The 20,963-nt window shown below is 39.0% G+C and overlaps 1 protein-coding gene across 10 annotated transcripts in view; it reads right to left on the bottom strand.

The window, feature by feature from the left end:
• The window catches only part of NAV3 (neuron navigator 3), a 563,826-nt gene that overhangs the window by 127,002 nt on the left and 415,861 nt on the right, over nucleotides 1–20,963 (bottom strand). For 9 of the 10 annotated variants that reach the window (XM_069858034.1, XM_069858023.1, XM_069858043.1 and 6 more), the window contains 2 exons: nucleotides 12,867–13,905; nucleotides 734–849 (listed from right to left, as the gene is read on the bottom strand). In XM_069858034.1, the coding sequence (XP_069714135.1) occupies nucleotides 734–849; nucleotides 12,867–13,905 (1,155 nt within the window). The remainder of the gene's footprint in view (nucleotides 1–733; nucleotides 850–12,866; nucleotides 13,906–20,963) is intronic. The other variant, XM_069857991.1, reaches the window with a different exon arrangement.

The following is a 20,963-nucleotide window of genomic DNA, read 5'->3' as shown; positions in this document are numbered from 1 at the left end:
AAAGTTTCTTTGAAGGTATTCCCACACAAACTTGCAGTATAATTCAGTCCTGATGGGTAAGTCATCTGTGATGACTTTGCTTTTTGCATCCATTGGCAGAGTTGTGGACAGATCCAGGGCTGATGTAAATCAGCATGGCTTGATTGACTTAAAAGGAATTATTCACTATGATCAAAAAAAATCCTCTCATATTTGTAACCTAATAAGGACTATACCCCAGGTTTACAAGGAATTCAAGAACACAACCTTTAGCAGCTCAGTTCTAGCAGTAATTTAGAAGTCAGGTACAATACTAATAACTTGTTCATTTTCAAATTTACTGAATGTAATTTATAAAACCAAAATATATCCTGTGTAAATTGTGTCATAATTCTGATGTTATTATTTAATTTGATGTTCTTAAATCCATCATCGTGTCCAATATTCTGAAGTAGATTTTCCACTAGCTCTTCTTGGAGCACTCAGTATGACTATAACAATAATGACTTGAAACCCTAGCTTATAAAAAGTCCAGTTTCTGTAAAATGATGAAGAGTATATTTGAGAAGAAGGAACCAGTTCAGATAAGAGAACTGTGCATTCGAAGCACTAACCGTGCATGACCCAAATTTTCTGCATACATAACACCACTCACAAAGTCAGGAGTATTATTTCAACCCATTGCAAAGCTCCTGTTAAGAAACATTTGCAAAAAAAGACTTTTACAGGTTTCTCCTGACTTATTGTTACTCACCAGATATCTCCTCTAGGCACTGCTTGGCAGTCTTACTGAACGACAAATCCATTTTAGTAGGACTGGTGCAGGAGTCAGCAAGTGGTAAGGAGGTACTGTCATTTTCTGAGAGAGTTCTGAAATCAAGTAAAAAGATTGATTATCTGTCATCCATGTAGTAATGGCAACAAATGTTACTTGCAGCTCCATCTAGAACTGAATCACTATACAGTGAAAATACCATGAATGTCACATTCTTCGTGTTTTAGTTTGACTCCAGCTACTCAAATTTGTGAGCAACTAAGAACTCTCTCTGTCTCTCTCTTCAGGAACAACTCAGAGTTAATGCTGGGAAATTTGGGGCCATCTTATTTCCTCACTTTTTCTCTGCAAGAGATGTCAACCAAATATTGGCAGAATCCATTTAAATTGGTTAAGTCACATCCCCACACATATCTAAGGGAAATGAAAACTTGTAATTGCTGGAATATTAAGCGAGAAAGGCCATGTGGGAAGAAGCTTATACAAGGCTGGAATGGAAATCTGGCCTAGATATTTAAATCTCTGTGCAGCTTCTTTTGATAATGCCCCTTATATAGCTCTGGGGAAATGGGATAATACAAGTTTTTCCATTAACTTGCTAACAAATAGATCATATTTTCTTTGATGGTATACTTCTGTGCATATCGCTGTTAAATTATAAAGGGTACCCTTTGTTAAATATAGTTATTCGCTGTTGCAATAATGATAAATAGCAAGAAATACGTAAGCATATGGTTTATAATACAAAATATATGACACAATTACAATCTCTTCTAAAGAAACATCTATAGCATCTAGCTTACACAGGAACCATTGAACTACAATGACACAATATAGCAACATAAACCACATTTATACACAGCAAAAGAATACATCTAAAGATATATTAGACACTTTTGGAAATGAAATGGAGAAAACTCTTCCTTTAGAGATTAAGTTCTTCCAGCTTTCCTGACATGAGCTGCACACTTGGATGTTTGATTTCTTAAAAGACTAGTGAAACATTTATAACCTAATTTAAAAATGTTACATTTGTAGCTAAGTTCACAAAATTCAGCATAAAGTGCTTCCAATGGCCAACTAAACTGTAAATACAAACATTTAATTGAGTGATGAATGTGCGTTTTATAAATATAACTGATAAAATAAGTGACTGCTCGCTCAAAATAATTTCATTGCAACTTAATTTATGAAACAACTTTCCAGTTAACATTTTCTTCAAAGTTACTTACTGAATGGACTTATTTAGTAATTCATGGCAGTAACTGAGCGAGGAGATAATATGCATGTAGAACAGCACAGCTACTGTCATGGTAGAATCTGTTGATTAGAATCATTTAACTCGGACTCACACAGAAATAGAAATGTAAATGATGACTCATCTGATGCACTGTCTTCCTTATCAATTTCTATACTTTGGGGATACTGGAAATAGACAACTGCTGTATAAAATCTGGTTTTGGTTCTCATCTGCTAATTTTCTCTGCCTCATGCTACTGAAAAAGCAAGATCAGCATGTGTTGCAAGGTTAACTATGTCCTGTTGACCCTGAGTGTAATTTTTCATTTGGTGCTTGAGGACAGTGTCTTAAGCACCAAAAAGCCCACTCTATCTCTCCCCAACAAACATGCACTGTAATTCCACAGTCCCACTTGCTTACCCATATTGCATCAAATCATCAAAATGAATGAGGGGTACATCTACTTTCTGTGAAAGATGCTTTGAGAGGCCATGAATGCTCATGAGTACTCCTGTCTGAGTTTAGTGCTGAGTTTTAGTGCTGGATCAGTCCAGGGCTAACTATAAGCCCAAAAACACATCTCAGAAAAAAGTCCCTTATAATAATGGTCACTGTAATTGAAGTGGTCTGCCCTCTTTTGGTTAAACCTAAATCACGGAGCTGCTGAGGCTGAAGCCAGGACAAGGCTGGATTTAATTAAGAAGAACACCGCAAAGGAGTAGGTAGCTTTTGGTCATGTAAGAAGAACGCCTAGCTGAGTGGGTGTACTTTAAGTATTCCTAGCATTGTCCACAAAATGTATATGGAGTTTACATCAGTCCATCTCTGGTCAGAAACAAAAAGAGATCCTTTTTGCCTGTTCTCTTTCTGACCCTAAGGCATTGCATTTCTGACTGTATAGCTGTTCAGCCATCAATTGCTGCATCAAGAAACGCAAAGGAGAAAATCCGTCCTTTACTGGACACAAGGGGGGACATTAGCGATAAAGGATGAGGATAAGACTGAGATACTTAATGCCTTCTTTGCCTCAGTCTTTAATAGCAAGGTAAGACGTTCTCTGGGTACTCAGCCTCATGAGCCAGAAGACAGGGAAGAAGAGCAGAACATAGCTTCCATGATCCATGAGGAAATGGTTAAAGACCTGCTCGGCCAATTAGACATTCACGCGTCTATGTGGCCACATGGGAACCACCCGAGCTTATAAAGCAAGCTGGCACAAGTGCTTGCCAAACTCCTTTCTATCATTTACCAGCAGTTCTGGCTATGATGAGGGAAGTTCCACTTGACTGGAGGCTAGCAGATGTTACATCCATTTACAAGGATGGTCACAGGGAGGATCAGAGAAGCTACAGGCTTGTCATTTTGACCTCAGGGGCAGGGAAGATCATGACCAGGTCCTCTTGAGTGCTATGACACAGCACACACGAGATAACCCGGTAAATAGGCCCTATCAGCATGGGTTCATGAAAGGCAGGTCCTGCCAAACTAAACTGATTGACTTCTATGACAAGGTGACCCACATAGTGGATGAGGGAAAGGCTGTGGATATAGTGTACCTGGACTTCAGTAAAGCTTTTACCACCGTTTCTCACAGTATTCTACTTGAGAAAGTGGCCACCACTGGCCTGGACAGGTACATCATCTGCTGAGTAAAAAACTGTCTGGATGGCCAGGCCCAAACAGTTGTGATAAATGGAGTTAAAACCAGCTGGAGACTAGTCACAAGTGGTGTTCTCCAGGGCCCATTGCTGGGTCCAGTCCTGTTCAATATCTTTTTAAATGACCTGGATGAAGGCATTGAGTGCACCCTTAGTAAATTCACAGATGACACAAGCTGAAATCACAGAATCACAGAATAACCAGGTTGGAAGAGACCCACTGGATCATCGAGTCCAACCGTTCCCATCAAACACTAAACCATATCCCTCAGCACCTCATCCACCCGTGCCTTAAAAGGAAGTGTTGATCTGCTTAAAGGTAGAGAGACTCTGTAAAGGGATCTGAACAGGCTGGATTGATGGGCTGAGGCCAACAGCATGAAGTTTAACAAGGCCAAGTGCCGAGTCCTGCACTTGGGACACAAAAAGCCCACACAGCGCTACAGGCCTGGGGAAGAGTGGCTGGAAAGCTGCCTGGCAAAGATGGACCTGGAGGTGTTGGTTGACAGCTGACTGAACATAAGCCAGCAGTGTGCCCAGGTGGCCAAGAAGGCCAGTGGCATCTTGGCCTGTATCAGAAACAGTGTGGCCAGCAGGTCCAGGGAAGAGATTCTGACCCTGTACTCAGCACTGATGAGGCAGCACCTTGAATCCTATGTTCAGTTTTGGGCTCCTCACTACAAGAAAGACACTGAGGCCCTGAAGCATGTTCAGAGAAGAGTGACAAAGCTCAGGAAGGGGCTGGAGAACAAGTCTCAGGAGTGGCTGAAGGAACTGGGGTTGTTTAGCCTAGAGAAGAGAAGGCTGACGGGAGACCTTATTGCTCTCTACAACTACCTGCAAGGAGGTAGTTGTAGAGGAGGTACAGAGGTACAGAGTTACCTCCTCTGCAAGGAGGTAGAGAGATGGATGTTTGTCTCTTTGACCAAGTGACAGGTTATAGGATGAGACGAAATGGCCTCAAGCTGCACCAGGGGAGGTTCAGACTGAACATTAGGAAAGACTTCTTCACTGAAAGGGTTATCAAGCACTAGAACAGGCTGTCCAGAGAGGTGGTTGAGTCACCATCCCTAGAGGTATATAAAAGACGGGTAGATGAAGTGCTTAAGGATAGGATTTAGTAGTGGTCAGGTACGGTTGGAATTGATGATCTCAAAGGTCTTTTCCAATCTATGATTCTATGATCAACACAGAAGTGTGATATAAACCCTTCCCTGAGTAACGAATAGCCTTATATTTGAGCTATGTTCTAAGAGAAGACAGAAAGGATCTATTCCTTTTTATTAGGATATCTGTCATCAGAACAAGATTAAGTGCTTTAGATTGCCATCAGTCACCACTACCCAACATCTGCTTTGATTCTTCATCTAAAGAATGGGAACAGGTAAAATAGGACTTCAGTAATCTAGACTCTTCTCTGGCAGTGACTATTGCCTATAAAATCAATACAGACAAAGACATAACTCATTATTGACTTTACGGGAACATGGATACTTATGTTAAAAGGACTGGGATCTTCCTCCAAAAGTATGAAAAATCAGTCAGTGATTTACAACAACTAAGGAAACTTCAGCAGGATGAGTGAATCTATTTACTTAAAATAACATTTAACACAAGTTTTCACTTTTTCACAACTTGCTTGCACAAGTCGCATCAAAACTTCTGGAGATATACCAAATACCAATAAAGCACATTTCCATTATTGAGTGTTTTATTGGTTTTTTTCCCATTTCCAAAAACCTGATGCAGCTAAATGCAGGAAGACAAGTTGAAAGACACTGTGAGAAGGAATATTTGTAAAGATTTCCATTCCAAATTTTAGAATCTGATTGGTAAGAATAACTGCAGCACAAAATCCTGTTTCTGGGACATAAAATGGCATTAGAATCTAAGCGTTAAAGTAAAAATACTGAATAGTAAAGATCCTATAACACTCATAATTAAAAAAAAGTTTGATTTAATTTGTAGAAAGAAAACCAAAGAAATACAAACCATATGTAAATGTGATGCAGTTTTCTTAAATTTCTAGGCAGCCTGAAATAACAGATCTAAGAAGCACGAGATGTCCCTTTATCTTAATTGAAACTTGGAAATTTAAATATAATATAAAATAAACTTGAATTGTTATCAAAACAAGTAACAAAGGAACTGCTACACAGACTTCATTCAGCATTTTTATGTTTAACTTGGAGAAAACATCAATGATTCTAATTATCTGAGGCAACAACAGAAATCCCACAGAGGACTATGGCTTTTGTAGCAGTTTGTTCAGCTTACTTGAAAAGAACTGGTTATTTATTGTAGAAGTGATGGGCCAAAAGGTAACTGCCTAGTCCTTGGGAAGCCATGATGAAGGTACCCAAAGGAGGAACCTGAGGACAGGATCCTCACCAATAGCCCTTCTCCCTCCAGGTCTCCCCTGGGTTCCTAGCTGCCAGCCCTTCCGCAGCAGCCCTGCCTTTTGGTGCTTGCTTTTTTTTTTTTTTTTTTTCTGGAGTTGAGCTTAGCTCAGGCAGGCTGAGAGTGGTCTAGGGGTGAAACGCTTCCCAGCAAAATGTTCTAGGACCTTCAGCTCTTGGGGAACAAGGAGGTCCCAGTATAAATAGGAGCCTAACATTTCAGGTTGCTTTGTTCTAGGGTTGTCACAAGTTGTGATGCATCGGACCAAGCATGTAGATTCCTCTTTGCTTAGCTCAGCCATTCTATTTAAAAAAAAAAAAGACAGGTAAAATTGTGAAATTTCTCTTTGGCTATACTCCTGGCTTTTAATTCTTTCTGTGGGACACGTTAATCCTATGAATGACTTAAATAATCTCTGCAGGACTGCAGCAGAGATCAATCCCAAGGCAAACTAACAGCAAACTAAAAGATCTTCTACTTAACCTTATGCATTGGCCTTAATGAATGGCCCTCTATCCTCTACCCATTCCCAGCCCACTGCCTTAGAAAAAATTGAATTCTTGCATCTCTCTTGATATCAAGAAAAGTGAAAAGAATTTCAGTTTAGTCAAAGCAAATGTGTTGACAATTCTTCCAGTGCTGTGCATCTGCAGCACAGGTTAACTTAGGTAACCGTCATGAAAACAGGACAATCTGTTTTCTACTTTAATCATAGCAATCAGAGAATATATTTATTTCCAGCCTGCTAAGTTATGTGCTACCTATTTGTAAGAGCATCAAGCTCACTTAACGGGACAAATTCTGCTCTCAATCACACCTGCACAAGCTCATTCAGTTTGATTAAAATGAGCCTGTACAGGAGTAATTAAGAACAGAGTTTGGAACACTACTTAATAAGCTGTTTTTAACACAGTCATTTCCTGTCTCTAACAAAATAGCCAACCTTTGATAAACACAGATATTATCAAAGACTTGTTTGGTCTTTACTTGACATTACAAGCGATATCAGATGAATATGCTGGTTTTTTTTCCAGCATCATTCCGAGGTGCAGCTGTCTTGAATATGTATCACTGTCAGTATAACAGACTGGCAGGATTACATCTGGAATAAGAACAGTTTGATCACCCATGTTCAAGACATGCGAGCTAAATTGAGAACAGCTGCAGAGAAAGGCTAATAGGATGATCATGGGGAAGAAGAAGCCTTTCCAAAAGGAAAGAAAAGAGAAGATTTGGTATAGTCTTGCCAAAAAGAAGGAAGGAGATGGGATTATTCCCTCAGATATTTTAAAGAGAGGCATCAAAAGAAGAAAAACAACCTTATAAATTAAAGGACAACACTGGTAAAGTAATAATTGGATGCCATCTCACCATGTGGGTTGTAAACAATTTCTAACAATGAGATGAGTCATTCTCTGGAGGAATCTTCCCATTAGCAGGGAATAACAAAGTTTAATTGGTTTATGAAAAGGGTTAATATTTTTGCCAGTGACAAAAGACTGAAGAGAGTATCCTTGGTGGTCCTTTATCCCAATTTTTCCTTTTAGCCAAAGGAACAAGGACACACTTGACTGTAAGGCAATTTAAAAGAATAACTTCAGATCATAAATAGCAAACAACTGAATCATTAAGCTACTGGTTTAACTAAGCATTAATCAAGTATGTGTTTATAATGACTTCTTTGCTTATTATCGTCCTTCCTATCTCTTAAGTCAACACCTCTACACTGGAAACTTTTCTTGCACAATTACTTCAAAATTAAGCATGAGTAAATGGGAGGATTTTTTTTTTTAACACTGTGTTTTTGTCATAAGTAAAGTTGGTGAGTGGCAATGTTTAGTGCTACCTATGACTTCAAAATTTTAGTGGTGACCTTCTGCATTTTCGCAACAGTAACATAAATAAAGGAAATCAATAAAGCACCACAGTATAACTTTGAATTACCATATTTTTTAAAGACAGAGTTGCAGTATGTCTTGCAGAACAATCTATTATTAACAAAACACAATTAACTGATAGAATGTCATTTACTGAAAACTTAATTTTTACTCCACAGCCATTAAAGCTGGACATAAATATGGCTTCAGCAAACACTGCAGATGCTGTGTTTGCAGGATCCTTGAAGAGTTGTTTAATTTTTTCCCTAAGTCAGTATAAAAACATCCTGAACAGGCAGCTGGAATTGAATTACTGTGCCTCCAGAGGTGCAACCAGATTATATGCTCCTTCCCATCTGTCACAGCTCTGCACTTCTCATGCACCCTTGAAGCTATTCTCTATTACTAGAATTGCTTCAATCACCATCTAGGAAAGAGATACGGAGAAGATTTTAGTACATGTTTGTTTATTTATTACACTGATATTTCCTTTTGCTGCCTCTACCTAGTGAACAAATAATTTAGATCAGAAAGATGTTCTAGATGCCGTCTGGTCCAATGACCTGCTCAAAGCAGGTCTGGTAACATTAAGCTGTTGAGGGCCTCATTTGGTCGAGTTCTGAACATGTCTAAGAACAGAGCTTCCACAACTTCTCTGGGAAGTGTGCTCCAGTGTTTCACCACTCATAAGGTAAAAATATTTTTATTTTAAACTAGCATTTCCCCTGCTGTAATGCGCATATGTCTGGCCTGTCCTCTCTACACTAACCTACTAGGTAGCTGAAGTCAACAGTTTCTTACTGTTTAGGGACAAAAGGAGTGCTAAACTGTTTTTTTCAAGTCCAGCATTGACACTGAAAGAGTATCTCTCCAAGGTCTCAATTCAGACAGTGCTGAAACTTCTTCCAGATGTTATCATTAAACTAAAAATTTTGCCGAAGAATTGAAATGTAAGCAATGTACAGAACACAGAAGTGCAGCTCAGGATGATGAGTGGTCAGCTAATTCCCTGCAGCAGTTTCTATATTCTCAGCATTTAAAGCCATAAGCAATTCCTGAGCACCATAGCCCCTGGAGTTTAGACATTTCAAATTCTATAATCCAGCCATGGAAAAGAGACCACTAAGCTTGTACAGCTGTTTCTGAAGGAGTAAATAAAAACCCTAAACGGCAGTACACGTGTCCAGTTATAACTCAGTGCTCTCCTGTTGAAATATTCCTTTACTGTTTGAGCAAATTCACAGCAAATGTTAATTGTCAATTCATCACATACTTTATGTAGTGTTATGATGATTTACATCAACAAAGGATTTGGCCCAAGGAGTGAGGCAACACTAGTTTTACTCCTGGGGCTACTAGTTATGTTTCCCTTTTTATGGAAATAAGACAAACTTATCAGTGATTGCATGCAACAGGCTTTTCTCTGTGCAGAAAGTGCTTGGAATTATAGGTTACATTACACTTTCGAGCAATGTGTACGAAAGCCAAGAACTCTAAATACTGAGCAATGAAGGTCTCTTAAGGAGAACAATCCAGACAACTCTTTTTTTCATTGATGCCTCTTTTCTTGTTTTTGCTGTAAGCTAGTAAGCACTAAACTTCTCGGTTGCTCTGCTCTGTCTGAAATTTAAGCACTGCTAGGAAGATAACTAAATTCTATGGCAAATTTCAATATGAGTCTAAGGGACTATGGCAATTTCCATACTCCTCCAACTCTGGCTCTGTAGAAGAATGTGTAATTTAAAGTAGTGGCTGATACACTTTAAATAATTATACAGTCTCTTACACCTTTCTTTTAGTTGTCTTTCCTGCTATACCTCTCTTATCAAGCTTTCTAGCAACTAAATTACACCTTCTTCAGCCTTTCTTACATCAGTTGGACCCTGCAGTCAACTTCAGAGGGGACACATAAGGGGCTGTAAATAATACATTCACGACCACATTTGAAAATAAATAATCACTTTCTCAGGAGGATAGAAGAATTTAAATTATACCCATTTAGATTATCTCAAATGCAACTCTGACAGTTGCTGCTAATCTTTGAAGGAAGTAATAATCCCATATGAATTTCCATGCCATGACATTTAAGAAGTGTAAAAATACAATGTGATAACAGACAGGACAAAGCACCAAGAGTGCAAAGCTGAATAGTGCCATATATAATTTCAGAACCTCCTAGTGAAACAGTATTTTCTGTCTACTGTCCATTAATATATAACTCCCTGAAAACATGTTGATACATGTTATAGAATTGCATTCTCTGCTTAAGCAAAATAAATGCTGTCCTCAAAGCAACTCTTCAGAATACTTTTTTTTACTCACAAATCTACAGTAATATCCTCCTGGGCAATAATCAAACATCGCAAAATACATGGTAACTTCAGGTATCGGCAATAAACCAGAAAAAACACTAGCCAACATATCCTTGGGTTAACAGCCTAAACTCAACATAGTAGTTTATTGTAGTACAGTGCAGTAGTCTGCAGTTTTCTGGATAAAATGTAACTTCTTACATTCTTACCAGTGGCTGAGAGAGCTGGGGTTGTTTAGCCTTGAGAAGAGGAGGCTGAGGGGAGACCTCATTGCTCTCTACAACTACCTGAAAGGAGGTTGTAGAGAGGAGGAAGCTGGCCTCTTCTCCCAAGTGACAGGGACGAGAGGGAATGGCCTCAAGCTCTGCCAGGGGAGGTTCAGGCTTGACATCAGAAAAAAATTTTTCATGGAAAGGGTCATTGGGCACTGGAACAGGCTGCCCAGGGAGGTGGTTGAGTCGCCATCCCTGAAGGTGTTTAAAAGACAGGAGGATGGGGTGCTGAGGGGCATGGTTTAGGGATTGATAGGAATGGTTGGACTTGATGATCCCATGGGTCCTTTCCAACCTAGTGATTCTGTGATTCTTACAAGGAATGCAGTGCAAATGTACAGAGCCTAGATATTCCTTGTTGCTGTAAAAAACCAAATCTGAATGGTAACTATTGTTAATTAACTGACCTATACAGCTGTTCTAGCAGCTAACAAGCACACCTGAAAAACTGTGTATAAATTGTGGTGATTGCTCAGAAGACAGTTATGTTTAAGAGCAAGAAAGTGTAAATACAGTACCCCTGCTTCATAAACACTTCCGCTTGCCATATGTTCACAAAAAAACACCCCAATGTGCTGACTTTGGAAACGTGGATATATTATCCTTGGTTACGCATATTTATATTCCTCTATGAAATCATTGTGTACTATTACAAAGCCCTTGAGAATTTGAGAAACTGTGTATTTTTGGGGTCAGATTCTGCTCTAAATTACAGAGACAGACATTGAAGTAACCTCATGAAACTTGGTCTATTACTCGGGGTTTATGGCATCCTGAGATCAGACCCCGGCTCTGAGAATTTTATTTTCATGCAAGATTTAACTTCAAATACAGTCTCCTTTGCTGTTTGTTTGAAGCAAACAGACAGTTATTAATACCAAATTTTACTGGAAGATGCATGCTTCTACCACCCTTTAAAATTCAAAATACATTTTTCTTCTTGGTGAAGCTTAAAAGAATGATAAGATATCCCCACCATGCAATGAAATGTCATCAATATGTGATAAAATTGCAATTAAGCAGCACATGCATCTGAAGGCAAAGCATAGCTTCTTTTTCTCTCTCCTTACAGAAAGACACAAACTTATTTGTAGACCATCCTACGTACCATGCTGCAAAACATCTGTATCACTGAGGTTATTACAGATAATTGTAAAGAAACATGCACATTAAGCACATCCAGCAACACATTTAAGTGAAACTCAAGAGGCTACCCACAGCATATTAGAATAAAATTAACTTATACTATGCCTTTTTCTCCTCCCATACAATTTTTTAACTCCTTTTGTTCAGAATTAACTAAACAGCTTATCACTCGTCTAGACTGTTTCTGAAGCTGTGTTTAGTTGTGTGTAATATATTTACTCCCCCACAGCCTACTTCAATGCCTCTTTAATTCTTATCTAAGATTATCTATAGTACTACTTACTAACAAAACCTGCTGGTATATTTTGCTTAATAGTGTATTTTATCATTTTATCAGATGTTAAATTTACCCACAACTGCAGCTAAAGCACTCCGACAACTGACATGTGAAATGATTAATCAAATCAGCCTGGCAGTCTTTCTACACTTACTCTGTCTTCTAAGCTGTACAACAATGAAGCCTCTCAGCTTCTTCAATTGCTCTATCATATAGCAAAATAAATTCAGACAGAGGTTGATAAGTTTAACTGCTCATTTCTCTGTTCCAGACCCTTGGCCACCAGAATAGTTTATATCACCTGTAAAAATTAACTGCCTCCATGGAGTTAATCTGTACCTAGTTAATACATGAAACTGAACAGGAAGACGACCTACAAACACCAACCTTTTGTCTCCACCCAAAATGTTGAAGCATTTTTGAATACTTGCAAAAGTTTATGTATGGATTTTCCTCTAATATCCCACCAGTAATTTTACATACTCTGAAAACATCAGCAGTTTATTTTAGAATTTTTTAAGAGAACAGTGCATTTTGAGCAAATATTATTGAAGGTGAGCAAATAAATGTTAAGTTTCTTAAACTCAACAAACAAGAATATTCGCACTAGAAACCTGACTCAGCCATGACCTTTCAAAAGCAGCACAGGGAATGTATCATGTGATCTGTATTTCTAATCAAAACACCCTGCATTTTACATGGCAAATATTTGCAGTAGATTGCTTTTCTACAAGGTAGAGACTCAGAGTTCTTGGAAGAAATTGTTCATAGGGTAACATTAATTAAAAAATAATATTATGAAAACATGCATGATGCTTTGACAGAAATTGGGAGATAAGAATCATAACAGTGTAATCCACCATTCCTCAAGCTGTTTTAGCTCTCTTTCCTCAACGGTAACACAAAACCAACTTCCCAAGGTGATCTTACCTATAAATGAAAGGAGCTACTGTGGCAGTGTTGGGGTGACTGTATTGCTGTTGCTGAGGAAGCTGGACGACACCATTTCCCGTGCTTTGGCTGCTACTTGCAGCCATTGATGCTGATAGAGCCGTGGAGGATCCCGAGGTGAAAGCTGCACTTGGTTCTTTCCCTTCAGAAGAAGCAAGACCAGAGGAAGAAGCAGCCTTCTCATTAAGCTGTGATTTTGTTGTTGGTTGGGACTGGTTTCCTTTCGTAGTCCTCACTTTTTCAACCTCCTTACTTCCCATGCACGTGGATGGAGTGCTCTGCTTTGCTGTTGGAACCTTTGATCCAGGTTTTGGGATCCCACTAGAAGAAGGTATTAAACTTTCCTTCTTGGCTGCTGTCGTTTTGCTCCCCTTTGGGATTAAGCTTGCAATTTTTGAGCTCTTCTTGGTAGACGTTTCAGTGGCCTGGTCCTTCTCTTCCTTGACTGTCTTTTCAGTGCAAACTTTGTTTTTGTCCCTGTTCTTTTCCTCTTTGTCCTTTGGCTGTAGCAAAGACTTTTTATTGCTGAGATTTTTGCTTCCAGCTTTTGGAGGGGTTAACTTCGGTGATACTTTAGGACTGCTACTTGTGGAGCCGCCACTGTTCACCCCACCACTTAAGACATCAATTTCACCACACTCTGAAAAGGTATCATCTTCTCTGCCACTGTCACTGGGTCCTGAGCTCAGTGACAAAGGAGGTCTCAGAGCAGTCCTAGCATTAACCAGCTTGAATTTTTCCAGCATAGATTTTTGTCCAGATGAAGGGGGCTTCACGACTTCAGAAGGGGGTGGTTTGAGCCTGTCTGAAGATGGAGTAGGGGAGGTTGCGGGACTAGGCTGCTTCACAGAGAGCATGGTAGAGGTTGCGCTGTGTTTGACATTCATGGATTTGCTGCGCCAAGGCTTGCTGGCACTTGGAGAGGGTATGGCAGAGACCTGCTGCTGCCCAGTGCTGGTGGGATGCTGCACATTTCCATTCATGCCTGCACATGGGTGAGGGCCTTTTGGTGAATCTGCTTAAAAAAAAAACCAGAAAAACCCAAAATGGTAGAGTTATTCTCCCATCTCCTACTTGAAGCTGATATCATGCTCCTCTGGTATTTAAAACACAATTATATGTGATTTATAATAAACAAAACTAACACCTGCATGGAACATGAGGGATGCTAATAAAAAATGCCTTCCACTTACCGCCATCACAATGTTGTGCAATACTTCTATCAGCTCAAGAAAGCCTTGGATACACCTTTCTTGTAACCATGTCATTATACAAATTAAACCTTCCAATTTAATCTTTAATAAATCATAATCAGAAACAACGACAATAAAGGGAATCACGTGGTTGATATCTACTACGGGCCACCTTATGCTACAGGAGGCATTGTGCTCGCAGGCTTTCATCTTGCTTGGGGGCTTCAGTCACTCCAACATCTGCTAGAAAAGTACCAAGGTGAGCTGAAGGAAACCCTGGAGTACATTGAGGATAACTTTTTAAGCCAGGTAATAGACAGCACTACTAGAGGGGATGTAATGCTGCACCTGATGGTCACAAAAGCAGGTGAGCTAATAGGCGATATCAAGATTGGAGGCAGCCAGGGCTGCAGTGATCATGCACTGGTGGAGTTCACAGTCCTAAGGGATATGGGTGAGGTGAAGAGTAAAATCAGGATCCTGAATTTTAGGAAAGCAAACTTCCAGCTCTTTAAGGAGTTAGTCAATAGGACCTCCTGGAAAACTGCCCTTGGGGAGAAGGAAGCAGAACAGAACTGGAAGACCTTTAAGGATGCTTTCCATAGAGGCAAGAGCTCTCGATCCCCAGGTGTAAGAAATCAGGAAAGGAAGGCAAGAGACTGGCAAGGCTGAGTCAAAACATGATGGTCAATCTAAAGGCAAGAAGGAAATGCATAGGCAGTAGGAAAAGGGACAGGTATCCTGGGAATAGTATAAAAATGCTGCCCAGTTCTATAGAGATGGGGTCAGGAAGGCCAAGGTGCAGCTGGATCTGAACCTGGCAAGGGATGCAAAGAAGGGCTTCTATTGGTATGTCAGCCAGGAAAGGAAGGTCAATAAAAGCATAATGCCCTGATAGGCAAGACTTGTAAACTGGTAACAACTGATGAGAGGTACGCAAAAAGGCAACAGCCTTTTTGCCTCAGTCTTCACTGGCAATCTCCCTTCCAACACATCTTGAATGGGTAGACCACAACATGGGAACTGGAGAAGTAGGGCCCCTCACACTGTAAGAGAAATTAAGGTTCATGACCAAAAAGGGCAGAAAGGAGGACTCTCAGAACTAGTGACACGTCATCCTCACCTCTGTGCTGAGGAAGATCATGGAACAGATCCTCTTAGAAGTTATGATAAGGCACATGAAGGACAGGGAGGTGATTTCAGACAGCCAGCATGGCTTCACCAAGGGCAAGTCCTGCCTGATCAGCCTAGTGGCCACCTAGTGGATGGAGTGACTACATCAGTGGACTACAGAAGATTTATAGATGACATCTATAAGCCCTTTGACACAGTCCATGACACCCTTCACTCTAAATTGGAGAGATATGGTGGATGAGGAATCAGTTGGATGGTCACGTCCAGAGAGTAGTGGCCAACAGCTCACTGTCCCAATGGACATTGGTGACAGCTGATGTCCCTCGGGACTCTCTATTAGGACCACTACTGTTTAGTATCTCCATCAATAACACAGTCAGTGGGATCTAGTCCACTTTAAATTTGCAGAAAACACCAAGCTGAGTGGTGTAGTTGACACATCTGAGGGGCAGATGCTAACTGACAATTGACAACCATGACTTTCAAGAGTCATCTAGCCTTATTAAGAAAACCATAGCAGTGCATGAAAGGGTTAAAATCTTCTATATGAAGTTTAGATCTGAGCATCTAAACCTTATTATTCTGGGGCACCAGAGAAATGAAATAGTAATGGCAGTCAAATATGTGGTACTTCTCTCAGTGTATCTATCTTGCTACTCAGTCTCAGCACTAGAGGTGAACTAGGTGTAAGCCTGCCTATAGCATATCAAATTCCGTATGACAAGAAAGCCTTAAACAAGCAATACAAATGTAGTCCACTCCAAAAAAAGAGTGCTTGATGTGTTACATACACACACGAAACCAGTCATGCCTTGGGACCTCTCTGTCTGAATAATATAGTAGAAGACGACACTGAAGACATATGTCCTTTCAGCACAGAGTTTGAAGTTATGGGTCATTTTAATTTTTGCAGTTTCAGCCCTAAGGGCCTAGCATGGATTAGACTAGCCACTTGGAAATCTCAAGGCCATTAATACACAAAGGAAAGAGAGGATTTGGAGCACCCTGAAAGGAGAGCTGTTTTTTCTTTAACGAGAATGCAAACATAGCAAAATGTACTTCTTTGAATAGCATGTAAGAAGTTCTAGTTTAAAAATACTAAAAAAAAAAATATAAAGTGAAAAAACCAACATAGTAGAAATGTAACAGCTTTTACTTGCTTAACACTATTAACAACTGTACCTTGGCAGGCCAATCACTTTTAACAGAAGCTGTATAATTCTATCTGCCTAGAGATTTTTTGTGTGTTCCTCAGCCTGATATGCAAACACCACAGTGACAAATTTGCTCAGTCCACCTCCACGCCAGGTTCAAGCATCTCTGCTGCATACAGCAATAAGGCAAGAAAACATTAACTGGTAAGAGTTGCCTCAGAGCACTTTCTGGGACTCTGCTTACTGTCCAACTCCAGGTAGCATCATGCATATGAAACAGCTTTGGTGGGCAGCTGCAGAGCTGATACTTCCCTTGCGAGCAAGGCAGGGATTGCGTCTTGGCCTCCATTGTTTTTTTTTTTGTGAGCCTCCAATCCTGGACCAGCTCTGTGGCTGATAGCCCAGGACTGGGTGTGCACAAGGACATTCTTGCACACATCTTGCCTTGCACTAAGTCTGCCTTAATTACACGGGAGGACTGAGGTCTTTAGCTATCCCAATAGTTTTGCAGAAGAAAAACTCACCGTATGAATATGCAGAATACATGTAACAACCTGGGAACAGTGGGATGCCACTACGCTCTGTAGTATTAATTCTGTTACATTTGTATGGCTCTAGGCTGTCAGCTTTACTATTTTTTTTTTTAAAAAAAAGTGTTCTGATCAAGAATAAGAATGTATGCCTTGACATATTTCCTGCAATATAATATTAAACTCATTGCAGAGTGAAACTGTAAAAAGAAGAGTATTTACTGCTTCATCAACAGCTAGTTCTGCCACATATATAGCAAAAATACCCATAGGTTCCTGGAATCACTGATATTTATTTGATATTTGATCCCTACGCCACAAACTAAATAGCATCAAGAGTTACAGAGAACTTTAACTTGCCTTTAATCTTCAATTCTAAATGTATCCTTAATGTTTCTGTAAAGAATCTGGACTGCATACTCTCAAGAAATATTAGGTCTGTCTATATGTTTAAAGATGTGGAATAAAAAGATTTATTTCCTTTCAGCCCAAATGTACAACTTGAACCTGAACATCGCTTTAATTATTTTCTGCACATTCAGTTGGGTCTTAGCTTTAGCTGTTCATTATATGAAATCTGTCCCCACCTTGTGGTGATTTTAAAACAGAGTGAATCCAACCTAAGACAAGGATTTCATATTTTAAAATTAAATTTTGCAAATAGATCATCGTCTGTTTAGGGGATAATACCCTTATCGCTGAAATGCCTAATCAGCTTGTTATTCCTGCCAGAACCCAGCAAGACCATGACAAACAAATGGATGTTTTCAAATCTGGTTTTCAGAAACAGTTGCACAAATAAAGGATGCGTGAGGGGTTAAACTTGGGCCTAGTATATAACCACCCTTTTCTGTATTCCCATCTGTGACCTTTGCTGTGTTCAATGCTGCTGGAGAAGACAGGACCTCTGTGACAACAGGTCCCCCACTGCAGCACTATTAGGTACTGATAATCTATACAGCCTGTAGCACAGAGGTGCCCAGATCAAAGTATCCAGTTCTAGTCACTCACGATAAAGAAGGTTACTAGAAAATAGAAGAGCTGCAAGGAATTACTATAAAGATGTTTGGAGGAATGGGCGGTGTCGGGTGAGATTAAAAGAATTCAGCTTGCTCAACTGTCTCTTTCCAGCTGCCCATGAGAAAGCAGCTACCCTTTTCCAGGACAGGAGGAGAACAGCACCAGGGACAATTGTCAAAATACTGACACCAGAAGAAACAAATTGGCTATAGATGTACATACTGGTCACAGAGGAACAATAATTTGCATCCATTGGACAATGGAGTTTCAGGACAAAGTTACTCAGAGTTGGTATGGGCAAATTAACCAAATATTGTTGAAACTGAATTTGGACAAACTATATACACCATTTTATATTATTAAATTATATTGAAAAGTAGGCAATTAAACCCCATGATACAGAAACTCTTATCAACGTTCAGACAGTGTTTCTAAGCTCTAAAGTGTAAATATTTGTTTTTAAAATTTGACTTGAATTAGAGCGTTATTTCTTTGCCGGTCCCAAAATGCCACAGGTATCCACCTTACCAGCAATATCAATAATTACTTTATTTAAATAGCTTCATTTTCATAGTTTTATTTTCATCTTTATTATATCAAGTCAGACTTAGATAGATGTGAGGTGACCTGGAAAACAGATGTGTTCTTTGAAATCCATTTATAAGATATACAGATGAGTTTCAGCTAATGAGATGTTTACATTTTTGATGCATTCTGTGTTCCTGACTTAACCACGGCTGCATAAAATTACCTGCATCACAGCAATGTGTTGGGTATGGGTGAAAACTGGGCTGCACTCAGTAAAGAGAAAACGTGGATACACTCAGGGGAGCTAAGCTTCTTACTGCGTGAGCTATTCCCTAAGCAACATTCAAAGGAGATAACATTAATGACATACTAAATAATGAAATACTAAACAAAAGGACCATATCACATCTTATTTTTGATCACCTTCAGCTGTCCTTTAACTCTAACTACTTATCCATTTCCCACTGTGACTGAGTTGGAAGCCATGACATGCAGGAATGGATTTCAAGTATTACATATAACTGGATTTAAAACAAACCAACCAACAAACAAACAAAATCCCTTATGCTGTATATCTTTTCTGAGGTCTCCTTATAGCTCATACAGGAAGGTGTACAGCAAAGAAAAATGTACCTACAAATGGTCTGCCCTTGAAGAGGTTTGGAGGTCTCAGCATCTAATGACTATTTGCTTAGTGCAAGTTGTTACTTTTTCTGCTTCAGTTTATGCAGCGCTACTGCAGAATTACAAGCTATTTACTATATGATCTACATTGCAGAAATTAGCGTATGGACTGTATACCCATTCAATGGAAGATGTTAAAATTACCTTGCTTCAATCATCTGCACCACAAGCAAAATTTGAGATATAAGGTTTATTATGTGCCACAGTAAGGAAAAATCAGCTTTTCAACATATAGTGGCACATATTTTGTAAAGAGGTGTTTGTTATTATTAATTACTATTACTATTATGTTACTATTTATTACTACTACTATTACTGTTGTAAGAGCTGTAGTTTGGTTTTAAAGAAATTCTGCAAAAAACACTCAGTTCACAGAATATCCTCAAATACTTAAAAAAGAACAATCAAAAAACTACTTGGAGCTTTCATTCTCAGATTAAAAAATTAGCCACTATAATAATTAATTTAAAATATAGCATGGTTCAGTTGTTTTTCTTTTTAGGCAAAGAAATAGCATGGTGAATTCAAATAAAGATTTCCATGTGTTCTTTTAGGGTATTAGAAAAATTATCACTTTGTTATCTTTGCACTCAGAGCAGTCATTTTCTCTAATCAACTTCTGCTTTATACTCTAAAATAAACTTCTATTTGGCTTACATTCTTATGTAAAATCAATGTTCTTCCATCCGTCCTGCTGTTTTGAAAGAAAGAAAAAAAGAGCAAAAAGGAATATCTCAAATATAGTACTCTGTAGTAATGCAAAATTATATTTTGTTTCCTATAACATGAATTGAATGATTATATAAATCAAAGCCACCCCTTATCCTCTTGCAAGTGATGCCTTTACTAAAATTCACATCAAGGTTCTCATTCTCTGCTGTGAAGAATGTGAAAGTAAAGAAATCCATCATGCAAAAAGCCACGTAAATTTGCAATGCAATGCAAACTTTAGCAGTCATGAGGCAGTTTCCAAGTAATGAGCTAAGAATATTAGTATCGACAAGCACGTTTCACCTTAAATCATTTCACTCACTCACATATTTCAGTAGCAAACTTATGTCAACATTATGAAGCAATTCTACAACCTAAACTGCTGTACATACCTTTACTCAAGCAGCCACATCTCCTACTTCATAACTTCACTATCGCATTTGTGAATAATACAGTGTCTGCTCAGTTTCCACTCTGATCTTTTTCTGGTTTTAGGATGGATGTCTTGCCACAAACAAGTCCTTAACAAAATAAATGCCACTATAGAACTGTCTAAAACATTCAGTCCTGATAGTGAAAATAAAGAAATAACTATTCAAAGGTTGGTTTTATATCTTCTGATACAGCTAGGGGCAAAGTGTGTTCATCAGAATTTTGTTAAAAAAAAAAAAAAAATCTGGACAGCTGCCTGTTGCTCAGATGAAGAACATTCACTGCATACTTGTTCCTCCCACAGACCCCAAGGATGCAAACGGGTACTATGTATATTGTATCATTTTCAACTGCATTCTAACCCAGAGATATGAATAAAATGTTGTTCATTACACAAAGGGAGAAAGAAGGGGAGGAAGGGGCTGGATTAGTTATACAACTCAAAGCTGAATTTTTACATTATTCTTTCTGAGATAAAGCCCAAAGAGGCATATTTTCCAGGAAAACAGTGTCAGTGTAGGAGAAATAGAAGGACCCAAAGAACGTAGCTTGTTTGCAAAATGAAAGTTCATAGTTAAAGGAGGCAATAAAAAATGAAAATGCCTGCAAAATCTCATAACATTTGACTTAATTTCTAATCCTCTATTCAGGCTTCTATACACACCAGGTAAGGTTCTAAAGGAACAGATG

Source organism: Phaenicophaeus curvirostris, chromosome 1, assembly GCF_032191515.1.
Source record: "Phaenicophaeus curvirostris isolate KB17595 chromosome 1, BPBGC_Pcur_1.0, whole genome shotgun sequence".
Taxonomy (NCBI): Eukaryota; Metazoa; Chordata; class Aves; order Cuculiformes; family Cuculidae; genus Phaenicophaeus; species Phaenicophaeus curvirostris.
The sequence above is the reverse complement of the archived record's forward strand: the minus strand, read 5'-3'. Positions and strand labels throughout refer to the sequence as shown.